This window comes from Equus przewalskii, chromosome 21, assembly GCF_037783145.1.
Source record: "Equus przewalskii isolate Varuska chromosome 21, EquPr2, whole genome shotgun sequence".
Classification (NCBI taxonomy): domain Eukaryota; kingdom Metazoa; phylum Chordata; class Mammalia; order Perissodactyla; family Equidae; genus Equus; species Equus przewalskii.
Genome location: NC_091851.1, coordinates 20,022,106 through 20,037,306, shown reverse-complemented (window position 1 = coordinate 20,037,306; position 15,201 = coordinate 20,022,106). Strand labels below are relative to the sequence as shown.

At 57.3% G+C, this 15,201-nt stretch overlaps 1 protein-coding gene across 4 annotated transcripts in view; it reads left to right on the top strand.

Moving 5' to 3' along the window:
• The first annotated feature begins 166 nt into the window (after window positions 1-166).
• EBF4 (EBF family member 4) overlaps window positions 167-15,201 on the top strand; it is a 64,934-nt gene continuing 49,899 nt past the window's right edge. For 2 of the 4 annotated variants that reach the window (XR_011530745.1, XR_011530746.1), the window contains exons 1-7: window positions 167-575; window positions 1,084-1,205; window positions 11,202-11,358; window positions 11,589-11,652; window positions 11,825-11,880; window positions 13,557-13,630; window positions 14,682-14,750. Coding sequence is in view for 1 of the 4 variants with exons in the window: in XM_070587984.1 (XP_070444085.1) it covers window positions 261-575; window positions 1,084-1,205; window positions 11,202-11,358; window positions 11,589-11,652; window positions 11,825-11,880; window positions 13,557-13,630; window positions 14,682-14,750 (857 nt within the window). In the remaining 3 variants the exon portion in view is untranslated. Of the gene's footprint in view, window positions 576-1,053; window positions 1,206-11,201; window positions 11,359-11,588; window positions 11,653-11,824; window positions 11,881-13,556; window positions 13,631-14,681; window positions 14,751-15,201 lie in introns of those variants that run through there. The other 2 variants (XM_070587984.1, XR_011530747.1) reach the window with 2 other exon arrangements.

The window sequence follows — 15,201 nt, the reverse complement described above, 5'->3', positions numbered from 1 at the left end:
TTCCCGCGGCCTCGCTCAGGCCGCAGCCCCCAGCCCCAGCGACCGACTCGCCAGGGTCCGCCCCGCCGCGGCGGCCCGGGCCCGGCCGCTCCTCCCCCGATGATGTCACGTCCCTGGCCGCCCCTCGGCCGGCCGCGCCGCCCCGCCCCCGCCTCCCCCGGCCCCCAGTCCCCTGGGCCCGCCCGCTCCCGCCATCCCTCCTCCCGCCCGCGCTCCCTCCCTTCGGCTCCCGCTCCCCCGGGAGCGGCGGCGGCGGCGGGATGGCCCGGGCCCGCGGCCAGGCCCCGGGGAGCGGCGGTCGGCGGCGGCCGCGGCGGGGCGGCGCGGGAACCGGGCCCCGGGGGGAGTCGGCCGGGCTGCTGCTGCTGCTGCTCCAGGTGCTGCCGCCCGGGGCTGCGGCAGGGCCGGGGCGCCGGGGCACGCGGGGCGCTGGCGGCGGCGGCGTCTGCTGGCCCGGCGCTGCCCCTGCCTTTCCCCGGGACGCGCGGCTGCTGCTGCTCCTACCGCCGCTGCCGCCCCTGTCGCCGCCGCCGCCGCCGCCGAGCTCCGCGCCCGCCGCCTCCGCCTCCCGGATGGTAATCAGCGCCCCGCGCCGGCGCCGCGGGCGGGCGGGAGGTGGGGGCGGCGAGGGGGAAAGGGCGGGCAGCCCCGCGCCCCCGCCTTGCCGGAGGCAGCTCCCGGGGCGCTCGGGCCCCCCCTCCGACGACCGCGGCCCTGGGCAGCCGCCAGAGCGCGCCTCTGGGGCGCCTCCGCGCGGACCGGGAGCCGGCTCCGCTCCCGCCCTCCCCGCCCCGCTCGCAGTCCGCCCGCTGGCGCTCAGGCCGCGGGGGAATCCCTCCATCTCCCCGCCCCGCGCCCCGGGAGGGGAGGGGACAGCGCCGGCGCTCGCGGACCCGCTTTCTCCGAGGGAGCGCCCAAGAGGCTAGCGCGCACTGAGCTGCCGGGACGCGGAGTGCGCGGCGCTCCTGGAGGCGCCCGGTGCCGTCGGGTCCCGCGGAGCTGAGACGCCCGCAGCCTCAGCGGTACCGGATCCCCGGCGGGGAGGGCGCCCACCGACTGCGCGCCCTTATGTTCCCTGCGCAGGACGCTCTGCCCCGCGGCGGGCTCAACCTGAAGGAGGAGCCGCTGCTGCCCGCCGGTCTGGGCTCGGTGCGCTCCTGGATGCAGGGAGCGGGCATCCTGGACGCCAGCACCGCGGCGCAGAGGTAAGCGCTCGGACCGGACCCGGCGCGCTCGGGTTGGACGGCTCCGCGCCGCCTTCCCTCCTCTTGCTGAGCTGCTGGGGCGAGGGGTAGAGGGAGCCCTAACTCTGGACAGTCCCGGCAAGCTCTCCCGCCCGCCCTGCCCCGAGCGCCTGTGCTTCCCCCTGAGGATATGGGGCGGGCCGGGGCGGGGCTTCTGTCTCCAGTCCGGACTGTCCGGGCTCTGATTTCTCGCTGTAGCTCACGGGCTCCGCCGTCCATGGCTCTAGAGGAGGAGGAGGCATCCTGGCTGCCGAAGTCCCTGAGCCATGTCCCACAGGCACCAGCCGTCAAGGGAGGGCCAACCCCTCCTTCCTGGGCAGTCCCCGTACCTCTCCTTGTCCAATTCCGCGGCTCTCTGCCAGGAAAGGCACGAAAGCCAGCCCCCTTTCTGCTTTCCCACGCCCCTCAGAGTTGGAGGATGGGGGTGTGCAAAGCTGGGGAAGTGAAGCGGCTGGGGGCTGAAGAGTGGGGAAGAGAAGAGGTGGGCAGTCGGCTTGGCTGGAATGATTGGGGCTGAGAATGGGCAGGGCCCTTCAGGTTCCGCCCCTCCTCAAGGTGTTTCTCTGGTGGGTCCTGTGGGAAGCAGGGCTTCCTGGGAACCCAGCATCCACGCCCATCTCCTCTGGTTCCTTTAAAGGAGTCTGGGGAGGGGGCTCGTGGTGGGTGGACTCTCAGATTTGGAAACGAAGTTTAAAGGTTTGTTGATCTGCCCCCCACAACACCTGGGCCCCAGGCTTTTTGATCCCCAAGTTGTGAGCATGGGGGGGAGGTTGAGACATCCTCCCAGGAGTTCTCAGTGGTTGGGACTAGGGAGGTGCTGCCTCTGCAGACAGCTGGGGCAGTGGGAGCTGAGCTTCCCAGAGGTCTGAGCAGCTGCTTGTCTAGCAGCCTGAAGGGATTCTAGTGGCCGGATGCCAGGGCAGACCAGGTGTGGCACCCGGGTCACACATTCACATCCTCAGTCCTGTTCAGGGGACACCACTCATAGTCCAACCCCAATCTCACCCCTTAGCAAACACATACCTTGTTTCACATGCAAACTGAGCTGGTGTTTTCGAGGTCCTGTCCTTCCATGACTGTCAGGAGGGAGCACTGGGGGCTCTCGCTGCAGCTCACCTCTTCAGGAAGAGAAGGGGTCTTGCCTGTGAATCAACCTACATAAGTTTTACTCATAAAGTAACTATATTCCAGGAAAATTGGAAAATAGAAAACAAAACTCCACCTCTCTAATACAACTACTGTCAACATTTTAGTGTATTTCCTTCCATCTTTCTTCCCGTTAACATGTTTTTTCTTGTGCTATGCATACTGTTCTCTATCCTGCCTGTTTTTCTGTTGGTTCATTTTTTTAATTTAACTTGAGATGGGTAATTTCTTAACGCACCCCATCTTTTTCTCTACCACAGTGGTGAGAGCTCCTTGTAAGGTTGGGTGGGGAGTTCCAGTGGGGCCTCTGGGATTTAAGGTTCTTATTTGTCTCCGACCCTCCCCTGTGTCCCTGCCCCAAGCCAGCAGATTTGATGAGGCGGAAGCAGATGTGAATGAGGCAGTGTCCTTGTCGCCTGTGTGGGTGCAGAAAGTGTGGGGATGAAGCTCCTCCCAGAGGATCGGGCCACCAGCAGTGTTGTGGGATCCACATGCAGGGGATCTTGAGTGGGGCTGGGGTGTCCAGTCTGAGTCCCCAGGGCCACATCACTGGAACTCAGAAGGCTTCTCCAGTTGGAAGAGGAGCATTTCTTCAGGCCTGGGCTGCTTATCTCCAAGTCTGGAGACTTCTCCATCTCAGGACACAGGCTGGGAACCCCCACCCCCCGTTTGGTTGGCTCTGGGCTGCCTCCTTCCAGAGGTGAGCAGGCTAATCCTTTTTCCTCATTCTTGCCGAGGAGGCCCATCATCTCTCCCATTTGTATCTTGATCCTCAGTCAGTTCTCTGCTCATGTCTTCCCCTCCCAAAACAAAAATGCCTTTCCTGTCCCCACCTCTCTCTTCATCCTCTGCCTGGTTTCTCTCCCTCTCATCTGTGAGAAACTTACCCAGGAGCACCCCCACCCAAGGCAGTTGTCTTTGATGCCTTCCTTGCCTTTGCCCCACAGCTACCAGGTAGTCAAGGCTTCTGGATGTTCCCTTTGAGTCCTACTCCTAATCTCAGTGCCCATAGCCAACCTTTAACAGTGACACACCCTTACCCTCCACCGCTTTCCTTCCTGGCTTGAAGGTTAACCTACACAAGGTGACCACCTCAGCATCCTAGCCCCACTGCCCCAGCCCCAGCCTCTGGGCACTCCCCAAAACCATCTGCCATGCACTGGGACCACAGCAATATTTCCAAAGAACTCTTCTCTGATCCTATCCCTCACCGATTAAAAACTTCAGTGATCCCCATTTCCTCCCGGATATTCGGCATTCAAGGCCCATGACAGTCAGACCCAGAACTTCCTTCCAGCCTCTGTATGATACTTGACATCCAGCAATGTTGGAGAATTAGTTGTTTCTCTTGAAACAGTTCTTCTACTCCCAGCACCCACACACCCACTGAATAAAGCCTTGCAGCCCCCGGGACCCGCCCCACCCAGCACTGTCTCTCTCTGTGCCCTCCCACCCTGCCCAGGGGAATGGTTTGTAGTGCTGTCCAAGGATGCTTGCCACAGGCCAGAGTCAGCTGAGCCTTGCCTGTCCCGAGCTTCCTTGCCCTGCCAGCCTGTGCCTTCCTTTAAGGCAAGGATGATAGCTCATTCATCCTTGTTACCACAGCACCAGGACAAACTCGAGCAGTCAGTAGAGGGGCAATGAGTGGCTGCTCAGGGAAGCAGGAGTGCATGTCAGAAGGTTTCTGAATCCCTGTCTGTTGGGCTCCCCTTTCCACGTTGGTGGGCTCCAGGGCCTACCCGACCCCAGGAACCAGGTACTGAGCAGCTGCTGCTCCCCAGCTTTACCATGCCAAGGTTTTACAGAAGGTGGAGGAGGAGGAGAAGGCCCAGGGCCTGCTCAGATCAGTGAGGGAGGTTCTGCCAACAGGAAGGAAAGTTCTGAGCAAAAGAAGGAGTAGGTAGAAAAGAGGGGCTGCATACCCTTACACTGAAGGCACCAGGGAACGGGAGGCTGGTGCAAAGGCTGGCTGGGTCTCCCCAGTAGGGAACTCTACACAGAGCCCCTGGCCAAGCCGTGACTGTCCCTACCTGGGCCAGCAGGACTTTATCTCTGAGACCCATATCCCAGCCCCAGCCCACCTTCCCCGGACCTCCCTGTGGACCCATGTCCTCTTGCTAGGGTGCTCAGCCCAGAAGCAGCTCTCGTCTCCTACTGGTGGGATTCCCAGCCTAGGGAGACCCCTGGAGGACCCAGGCCAGCCCTCCCCCTTGAGCTGGTCCCAGTGCACTAACAGGGCCTTGAGAGGGAAGCCAGCTGGGGCTGCCTTTCCTGTAAGCAGCTGCAGGCTCGCCTCCCTGCTAGGAAATGCTTTTGTTTGCTTTAATAATTAATAGCTGCTCCTCAGCCTGGGACCTGGCAGGCAGGCCTGTGGGTGGGTGGCGAGGGGGTAGGCAGAGAGAAGCAGGGTGGGCAGTCTGTAGGTAGAATTGAGGGCAAGAGGAAGAGTGGGAGAGCTGGCTAGTGAGACCCCACACACACACATTTTGGTGGCTGAGACAATTTTGTGGGGCAGATGAGCAGAGTCGCTGCTGGGGCCGTGGGATCAGGATATGAAGCAGCCCCAAAGCCTCCTCTCTGACAGCCCCCTCTGGACACCGGTTCTGGGCAGCTGCGTTGTTGAGATGGGTGTGCCCCCGTGAGATGCTGCTTTTATCTTTCCTGGTCTCTGGCACAGCCAGGCTCTGGGCATGTCAGGCTGGGCCAGCCTGGGCCAATAGATCTTGACTGGGGCCAGGAATGCCAGGCCCAGCTTGATGATGATCAGCAGTCCCGGGGGCCAAGGGGATGCCCGCAGGGAGAACGGGGGCCAGTGGGAAGACTGGAGGCAGAGGAAAGGAAGAGGAGACTGATGCAGCCATGCCTGCATGGGGAAAAGAAGAGCTGGATTTAGCAGAGACTTTAGGAAAATCTGAGACAGGGGTGAGATGCAGCAGACACAATTTTTGCTCTTTTCACCTCCTGGGAGGGTCAACAAGGAGCTTCTCCCATTGCTGATGACCTCAGGGCTTGTCCCCATTTCCCCAGCATCTCAGCCTCCAAGACCGTTCAGGCCCAAGCCAAGGCACTGCTCAGAACCTTGGGGTGTCAAGATGGGCAAAAGTTAGGATTTGGTGGGGGGCAAGGGGAAGTAGAAGCCCTGGGGGTGCCTCTGGGGGAGGCCAAAGCTCTGGCCTCGGCTACTGTCCTCTGTGGCATTTGGCATGCTTCTTTGAAATTGCTCGTATTTATAATAAGCGTGTAGTCAAGGATGTAAGGAGCTACAAGTGGGCTTCTGAGTAGAGAGCAGAGACCATGAGGGAGGCGTTGTGTCCAATAGACAGCAGTGGTAGGGTCCAGGGGTTCCCACGAGAAGGGCCCTGGGGCATCCTGCTCAGCCTCGCAAAGGAGCATCTTCAGGGACCCACTGGGTGGCCCCAGCAATAGCAGCCAGACAACTCTGCAGCCCCAGCATGTCCCCACATGCATCCCTCTGTTCTCTGGAGCACAGGCCACCTGAACAGCCCAAGCTGTGAAGGTCAGGGTGTCCTTGGTGTCATCTTTCACCTGGATTCCCAGCACAGTCCTCAGGAGGCCCTTGCACACCCATGTTTGTTACAAGGCAGGTGTCCCCCAACCAAAAAGGTAGCTGTGCAAACCGAAGCTTTTCTGTCACAGTCTCATTGAACTTTTGGGCTATTTCAGAACAAAAGGTGGGAAGGGGGCGAGTGAGCCATGGTGGAAATATGAAAATGAGCACTTTCTCCTCCCACATCCGGGTTCTTTGGTACAGGAGCAAATGCTTCACCGCCTTATCACACTCCGGAGTTGATAGGAAAGTATTTTGAACATTTTGTTGAAAACAATCTTTTTAAGAAAGCGAAGAGATGTGTAATTCATTTTGGAGTCTTACAAAAGTGGTTAATGTGGCTGTTTTCATCTCTCAGCTGCATTTATCTGAAAAAGGCGCTTATGTGGCATACTTTTTGCACTAATGATGCTAAGTGAATGAGATGTTTCTGAATTATAGGCTCCAGCAATCCGTGTACCAGGTGAGGCAGTTCTTATGTATATCTGCCAAGCTGCACTCAGGCCCTGGGCTGCAGCTGTGCTGGCTTCCATCACACCACAGGCCTCTGGATGGCTGGGAGTTGGTGCCCCGCCCTTATCCCCTCAGGGCTCCAAGGGCCTGCTTCCCCTGCCGGCATCTGCTTCCTAAGACTTTCTTAGGCTGCCAGAGCCTGCTCTGCCCACTTGCACACAGGCCAGAAGTACCTGAGAAATGAAGCCCCAGAAGTCACTCCCTGAACCAATGACTGACCGGAGCTGGTGGACGGATACCCCAGCTCCCTCCCCAGCCCTCTGCGGGGATCACTCTGAAGCACATGTCCTAGACTCTTTCCAGAGCTCCCCGTGGGACTGAGCTGCCGTTGCCCACAGTGGTAACTTGTTGATAATGCACCCTTCATGGATTGCCTTTCCTTTTTCCTTCTCTCTCCCTTCCCATCCCCACTAGTGTTTCCTGGAATCACCTCCCACATAAGCTGTTTGCATTTGAATCTTTGTCTCTGGGTCTGTTTCTGGGGAAATCCAAATAAAACCCTTGCCTCTCCAGACTTCAGGGGCTCTCATCTTGCTTCCCTTCTTTCTTTTAGATAAGGATTCATATCAGTAGACATCTTCGCAGTTTCTCCCCACACCCCAGTGGTCGTCTTGGGCAACCCCACTTTGGAGACCACAGAATCAGACACGTTGGCCTTCATCTGCACCTCTCAGTCTCTAAGCTAGTGTGAGAGCAGACAGTGCCCCACCTCCCTCCTGCATCCCATACATGCGCACCCAGGTGCGCCCAGCAGGGGCTCCCAGACCTCTGGGCACCCTCTGTGTCTACCTCCTGAGTAGTTTGAGCGGATCTCTATGTTTCTTTCTTTCTGTTCTTTAATCTGGGTTTGTTTACTCATTACAAGAGCATCAGCTGTTCCCAAGGGGAGAAGAGGAAAAGTCTCCTCTCCCCGCTTCAGGACTCCCCCTTTGGGGCTTGCAGTTCCATCCAGGGATGTCACTGGTCACCTACTGCACATTGAGGGTAGCTGTCTGGGGGAACCAGGAGAAGGACCCGCCTCTGGGCTCTTGCTGATGTGCTGATCCTTCTGTCATCCTCTGTCTCTTGTTCACGAGAAATACTAGAACGTCTTTAAAGCTAAAGCTTTTCTCAGTTCACCTTGCTCTTCTCACATGTCCGGCAGGGGTATGAACTGGGTAAACTGGAGACATTCACAGACTAGGAGCAGCCCTGGTGTGCCCAGCAGGGGTCTTGGCCATTCTGCAATCCTCTCCTGGTCTGCAGGGGGCTGGGGCTGTCACTCATATTGTTCTGTTGTTCATGATAGCGATCTTGTTCCGGAGCCATAAACTAGCCACCTCTGTCCCATTGCTTTGCTTGGATGGGTGTGAGCCTAGGAGGATGATTGTGCCTCAGACCCACTAAGCAAGGTGGGGAAGGAAGGTGATGCTGAGCTGCCTCAGGGGAAGTGGAAATGAGCCTGACCCCACTGCAGAGTAGGGCACAGGCCTGGGAGGCAGTGTGACCCCCTCCATGCCCCTGAGCTGGCAGCACTGGATACTGGTCCACAGACCCAGGCAGGGGTGCCTGCTACCTTTCCCCTCCCTGGATCCCCTGACCTCTCTCCCTGGAAATCCCCTCCAGTGTGGAGGGCAAGCCCTGTGAAGGGAGCTTGACCTGGGGATTAGGCCAGACTTCCCAGGTCTGGTCCTCAGGAGCCTGGTGGGAACAGCAGGCAGCCGGGACCCAGGACTGACTGATATGTGCCAAGAGGGATGGGTGAGAGAGGAAGCTCAGCAGCATTGATGGACTCTTGGCCTGAAAGTGCGGGCACGTGTGTAGAAAGGGTATGTTGAGTAGTCTAGGGGATTGTGTTATTGCTCAGCATCCACCTCTCCTATTAAAGCCTCTTTCATTCTCTATACCCTCCATCCTTGCTGTCTGAGAGCCTTCCAGGCACCTTTCCTGGGCTTGGTGGCAGAATAAAGGGCAGAGTGATCTGGGATAGTACTACAAGCTGGCCCCCTTCTGGCCTTCTCCTCCCTGAGGTGGTTCTGGAACCTGTCCCTGAGAGTTTCTCTTCCCCTCTAAGCTGATCCTGGGGGCAGGAGGGAGGAGTCAAAGTTGCTGCCTCATTAGCATATTCATCAACAGTAATCAGGGACCTGCTGTGATCAAAGCCCTCTTCAGGCCTCCCTGTCTCAGCAAATGGGAAGCGGGAGGGTCAAGGCCTGGACTTGAAAGGACTGTAACCTGACAGGGAGGGAAGAGGAGGAAGGATGGACGGAGGATGGATGTCCCTGGAGAAGGGAACATGTGTAGAAAGAACCTTTGGTGGGAAAGAGAAGGTGTTGGTGGCCCCTCTCCTCATCGTGATCAGGGACAAGCAAGACCCATCACTTGTGCCTCTGAGATCAGCATTTCACATACACCACTGAGGATCCGAAGCAGACTTTCAGGAGAAGGAACAATTTTCATTTTATTGTTTATATATTTACTGTAATCTGTATGAGTAAAAACACAACAAGCCTTTCAAGCCCATGACATCCAGATATTATAGGTTCACATGAAACAAGTGTCAATTGATGTAAAATTATACGAAGAAAACTATTAAGTAGTAATGAATATGGCAGATATTGTCACAGTGGCACGTCCATGATGGGACTCTGGCCTGAATGGCTCTCAAGGCAGTTCCAACATCCTCATCCTCTCTGCATCGCTGCAACAGCCTCCCACTTTTTCACCACCCTATGTCCTCCCCGCCTGCAGCATCTTCTAACCCCTGCCTGGCTTCAGAACCTTCTGCTGGCCTTTAGTCCTGTTTCCCAAACTATGTCCCTCAACAAAAGAGCTCTGTAATCAAGTAAGCATGGGGTGTTAGTTATGTGCTGCCACATAAAAATTACCCCCAAACTCAGCAGTGTAAAACAACAGACATTCATTATCTCATACAGTTTCTGAGAGTCAGAAGTCACGGAGCAGCACCACTGGGTGGTTCTGGCTCAGGGTTTCTTATGAGGCTACAATCAAGATGATAGCCATGGCTGCAGTCATCTCAAGGCTTGACTGGGGCTGGTGGAGCTTCTTCCAAGGTGGCACACTCACACAGCTGGCAAATTAGTGCTGGCTATTGGCAGGAGGCCTCAGTTCTTCTCCATGTGGTCCTTCCGTAGGGCTGCTTGAGTGTTCTCACAACATGGCAGCCAGCTTCCATGACAGACAACAAGGCAGAAGCCACAATGTCTTCTATGACCTAATCTTGGAAATGATATGCTATTGCTTTTGCCATATTCTATTGACTACATAGATCAACCCTTGTACATTATGGGAAGAGACTACTCAAGGGCATGAATGCCAGGAGGCAGGGATCCCGGGGACCATCTTGGAGGCTGGCTACCACACATGGGGAACACTTGCCTGAGCGAGGTCAAGCAGGGTCCACTCCTGGAGGGTGTCTCAGGGCCCCGCTCATACACTCATGGGTGCTAGGAAGCCGCATTTCCTAGCAATTGTGGCCATAGCACTTTACTGTAGAGGGAGGATGTGGGGCTATGAGAGATCTAAGGGACACACTTTGGAGGAACTTGACCCAGGGAAGACGGTCTAAACTTTGGTTTTCGTGTCCCTGTATAGTCTGATACTTCACATGCAACCTTTTCTCTCCTCACTTCCCTTTTTGAAATCTGTGGTCCAGCTGTAGGTCACACCTACAGCTATTTCTTATGCTGTTTGTTCTGCCCTTTGCCTGCTCACACCTGCTGAGCTCCTATCCATTCCTCAAGGATTGGGGAAAAAGCCACCACCTCCATGAGGTCTTCCCCTCATCTCTCACAGAAAGACTTCATTTCTTCTTCCTTTGCTTCTATAGTTTTTTCTGTAGTAATATCTTTTGGAGGCCCCCACCACTTCGTCTTGTGTTACAGCTCTCTGTATGCGTCTTCCCTCCCTTTCCAGATATTTGACTCCGGCCCCACTAGGTGCCTTGTGTCCAGCGCTTGGTGTATCACTGAGGGTCAGGAAAGATTTGGTGAATAGGGCCTTGGCTCTTCTCCTCCTTCTCTTGCCCTAGCCTTGCTTCTGGGAATCGTTTCTGATGAGCCAGGAGAAAGCCCTGGGCAAGGCCAGACCAGAAGGTCCTCCTGCTCAGGGGAGCTAGTGGCTGTCTTTCCCAAAGTGTAGAGGCAGATCCCTCTACTTAGAGAGGGCATCCCCTGCCTTCAGCCATGGCCCAGGGTCCAGGCTGAGCAGACTAGTGGCCCTGAGCCAGTTTGATGTCTCAGAGAGTCTGTTGGGCATCGTCATCTCCCAGGCAACGCCACAGGCTCGTGTACACAGCCGCGCGCTGCATACAGCGAGATATTTGTTCCAGACCCCCCCAGTTGCCTCTTGATGCCCTAAAGGGCAGTCACAGGAGCCTCTGGTCAGTAAGATGGGCTGTTTGTACATTTGATTTTGGAGATCGGCCTTTCAAAATGTGGGGCCTGGGGAAAAGCTGGGAGGGATCCTGGCAGGGATGCCTCTGTTTCCACCTGCTGTGCCACTTGTTCCCAAGGGAGCAGACTTGGGTGACCTTGGTCCCAGGAGGCCTCTGTCTGGAACTGAGATGGCCCTGAGAAGGATGGAATGGGCCCATCTAATTTGACTTGTTGCCCAAACTCTTGACATGTCAGAGCCAAGTCCTGTCCAGCCCACCTTTCTGGTCAGAGGCGATGGGGTCTTTCTCGCCAGAGGGCACGTTGGTGGTTCTCCAGCTCCTTTCCTCCCCACAGTGGCATAGGCCTGGCACGAGCACATTTTGAGAAGCAGCCCCCCTCCAACCTCAGGAAATCCAACTTCTTCCACTTCGTACTGGCCATGTACGACCGGCAGGGGCAGCCTGTGGAGGTGGAACGCACAGCCTTCATCGACTTTGTGGAAAAAGACCGAGTGAGAGGCCCGTGGGCTCGCTGGGATGGAGCCTGGGGTGGGGCAGGAGGGCTTCAGGGACCCCCCTCCCACTGGGGCAGATGAGTGGATAGATGGTGGAGGAGTGGAGAAGGGGGGAAGGGAATGGATGGGATGGAAGGAGAGAGGGTGGGGTTAGGGAGGAGTGTTGGGCGGGGGTGGCTGGAGGATCCCTGGGAACACCAAGCATCCTCCCCATTTTGTCCCTGCAGGAGCCTGGGGCTGAAAAGACCAACAATGGGATCCATTACCGCCTCCGGCTGGTATATAACAATGGTGAGTGAAGCCCACTGCCCAATGGGCACCACAGCACCAAGTGACATAAAGCCCCACTATCAGAGCTGAGGAGACCCCTGGCTCCAGAGGAGAAGATGTGGAGTGTGGTCCAGTCATCAGAGGCCACATGTGCTCCCCATACAACCAGCCCTCTCCACTTTCCCACCTTTAGGACTTCGGACAGAGCAGGACCTGTATGTGCGGCTCATCGACTCCATGTCCAAGCAGGTAAGCCAGTCCAGGGCATGCTCAGGCCTGTCCCACCCTCCTCTCAGGCCTGTCTGCTCCATGGTCTGAGCTAGCATCCTTGCCCCTGCCCTCGTCTTCCTGGTGCCATCATCCCCACTGGTCCACTAGCTCCCCCAGTTCTCACCCCGCCTACCATAAGAGGATGTGTGACACTTGCCCTCTGGTCTAAAAAAGGAAAATATTTGTATAAAGACCCTGTCTTAGGTCGAGTTTCCTAGAAGCCCAGCCTAGATGGGGATTTAGGTGCATGAGGTTTATTGGGGAGACAGGGAGAGGGGCCTCAGGAGAAGGGGAGGGAGGGAAGTGGGACAGGGCAGGGCATGCTCAGTAAGGATGGGGTCTCAGTTGGAGCCTAACCTCAGCCTGATCCATAGGGAGCTCTGGAGAAGGAATGGTGTTAGAGCTGTCCCACCTTGAGGCAAGGAGGTCAGGATTCTGTACCTCGTATCAGTCAGTCTGTGGCTGGGGATCACTCCCAAGGGGAGAATATAACCTTCCGGACATTTTCAAGGGAGGCAGCTCCTATCTGCTGAGAGCAGTTCTCAAGAGAAAGTCCTTAGCAGCCAACACTAACTGCAGCTGGGGGATGGGTGCACGGGTCCAGTCAAGGGGACTGGCGGGGGGTGGGGCCCAAGAGCTTCTACTGCAGACCCCCACACCTTGCTGATGTGGAAGGTCACGGGAAGGAGGCTCAGAGGCCAATGTAAGGTGCTCAGGGAGACTGAAAGCTGAATAAGCCCTAATGGATTCTGCAGAGGCAGGGCCCCATCTCAGGGCTTTTCAGAGAAGTTGTACTTGCTGGGAAGGAGGGGGCTGGCTCTCAAATGGGCCCATCAGCAGCCCGAATGCAAGGTGGGGACTTGGGCTTTCCCACCCACGCAAGATCTTCCGGCAGCTTCTACCCAATCCCAGGGCAGAAGAAGAAATGTGTTGTTTCTAGAAAGCCTGTGGTCGCCGTGGTGTGGCAGGAAGACCAGGCAGTGGGAAAGTGGGATTGTGTGGGGGACAAGTGTGGAAGGGGCGGGAGGAAGTCCAGAGAGAGAGGGACCCCACGAGAATGAGGGATGGCTGGGAGGCCCAGGGGGTTATCAAAAGGGAAGCCAGATTTGCAGTTTAGGAAGCTCCCTCCTTGCTTCAGGGCAGAGTGGAGGCTGGGGGACTGGTGGAGAGGCTGATCCAACAGTCCAAGGGAGAGAAGCTGGCCTGGGCTGGGGAGGTGAGGCATGGGGAGAGAGGCTGATTAGCTGACGGGGATAGCCTAGAGGGACAATGCTTGTGAGCAGGAGGCAGAGGTGAACTAGGGGCATGGGAACAGTGGAGACAGAAGTGTGCTACCCCGCTGGCAGCCTGGCCTTGGTCCTTGTGTTCTGGGGGCCTCCCTGGCCCCAAGCAAAGCTGGATGTGGAAAGAGCTGCCTGTGGACAAACAGCATCTGTAGACCTCATGCCACTCTTGCCCACCCTGGTGCTGGTCCTGGTTTGGGGAGCCAGTCTCCCAGCTCCTGCTTTGCACTCCTGGGCACCCCAAAGCAAGTTGGAGGGCCTGATCTTCCCTGGGGGCAGGGCCCATCTCTTCCCCTTACACTTGGACTTAAGAGAAGCCGTCTTGCCCTGAGCTGTGAACTTCCCCCGAGCTGTGAACTTCCCCCTCCCCAGGCCATCATCTATGAGGGGCAGGACAAGAACCCCGAAATGTGCCGAGTGCTGCTCACCCACGAGATCATGTGCAGGTAAGAAGAGCTGGGTCACTTGCACCATGTCCCTTGGCCAAGAGGTTGCCAAGGACTCCCACCAGGCCCTGCCTCCTCCTGCTGCCACCACCCCCCTCCCTGCTGCTCCCCGGGGAAGCCTGGTCGGGAGGCAAGCAGGGAGGAGGAAGGCCCCTGGGCACAGTGCTGGCTGAGGAGAGGGTCCTTGAGGCCCCATTAGCCTGGACTGTTTATGTGGCTTCTCCAAGTGTTTTTGTAAGAGAGGCCTCCTGCTGCTACTGGGAAGCTTAACTAATAAAGCTCTGGGGAGGGCCAGCTGGGGAGATGGGGGCAGGGCCTGGGCCTCCTAGAGTAGCTCTGAAACAGGAGGGAGGAAACTCCGCTGCCTGCTAGTGAACCTCAAGGCGGCATCCTGGGTTGGGTGGAGGGAACACAGCCCTTGGCTCCCTTTCCCCATTATCTGAGAGCATGGCATTTCTAGGCAAGGTATCCCCAGGAGATGCCGGGGAGACAGGGTCCCCAGAAGCAGTTCCTCATGCCCGGAAAAGGCAGTAGTGTTCAAAAATCTGGTTGGGACAGTAGCTACCTTCGGGAAGGGCAGTGACAAGGAGGGGGCTCGAGGGGGCTTCTGGGGCAATGGTCACATGATATTTCTTGGTCTGGTACTGGTTACATGGGTGGGTTCACTTTTCAATAATTCATGAGCTGCATGCTTACAATTTGAGCCGTTTTCTATATGTATAAAAAGTGTACAGAGAGAGAGACCCTGTAGGTGGCCAGCAGCCTGCCCTTTCCTGCATCCTCCAGGAGCATCATGCCTTTGGGACCAGGGTTTCCTGGCCAACCTTATCCCCAGGGCTGGGCTCTCCAGGTCCCCGCAAGGGACCGTCACTGCCTTCCTCTCCCAGACCTCTGGGAGTGAGCCCTTCTGGCCCACGGACTCCATACCAAGAGACAGGACATCAGCATCCTCACCCCAGAGCTACACACACACACACACACACACACACACACACACACACACACTCTCCATAATCTCCTTCTCCTTCACTCCCTCCTCATCTTCCTCCAGCCGGTGCTGTGACCGGAAGAGCTGTGGCAACCGGAATGAGACGCCCTCAGACCCCGTCATTATTGACAGGTACAGGCTTGGGGAGGGGGCCTGGGAGCTGCAAGGCCAGGGCGGTTGGCCTCAGTCACAGAGCACTGGTGGTGGCTCCAGGGAGGAGCGGAGCTGCCCGCCCCACCCCCCGCCCCCATGTTTGTGGCTCCCAGCAGAGAGAGAAACTGTCAGACACTAGGGAGCCGCCAGCCAGCCATGGCTCCCTGAGTAAAGCCCCTGGTGGCAGACTCTCTGAGGCTGGAGTTAGGAGCTGTGTTCTCCGACAGAAGGGGCCCGGGAAGGGCAGGGGATTGGGCGGGGTGGAGTGGGGTGGGGTGGGGTCAGGGAGTGGGAAGTGAACCGGTGCCCAGAGAGAGGCTGCAGAGGATGGAGGGCTGGCGGGGACCTGGCAGCGAAAGCTCGCTTCTGGTCCTGGCGCCACCTCTGTGCTGTTTGGCTTGACTTTTCTGAACGTTTGTTCCCTTCGTTT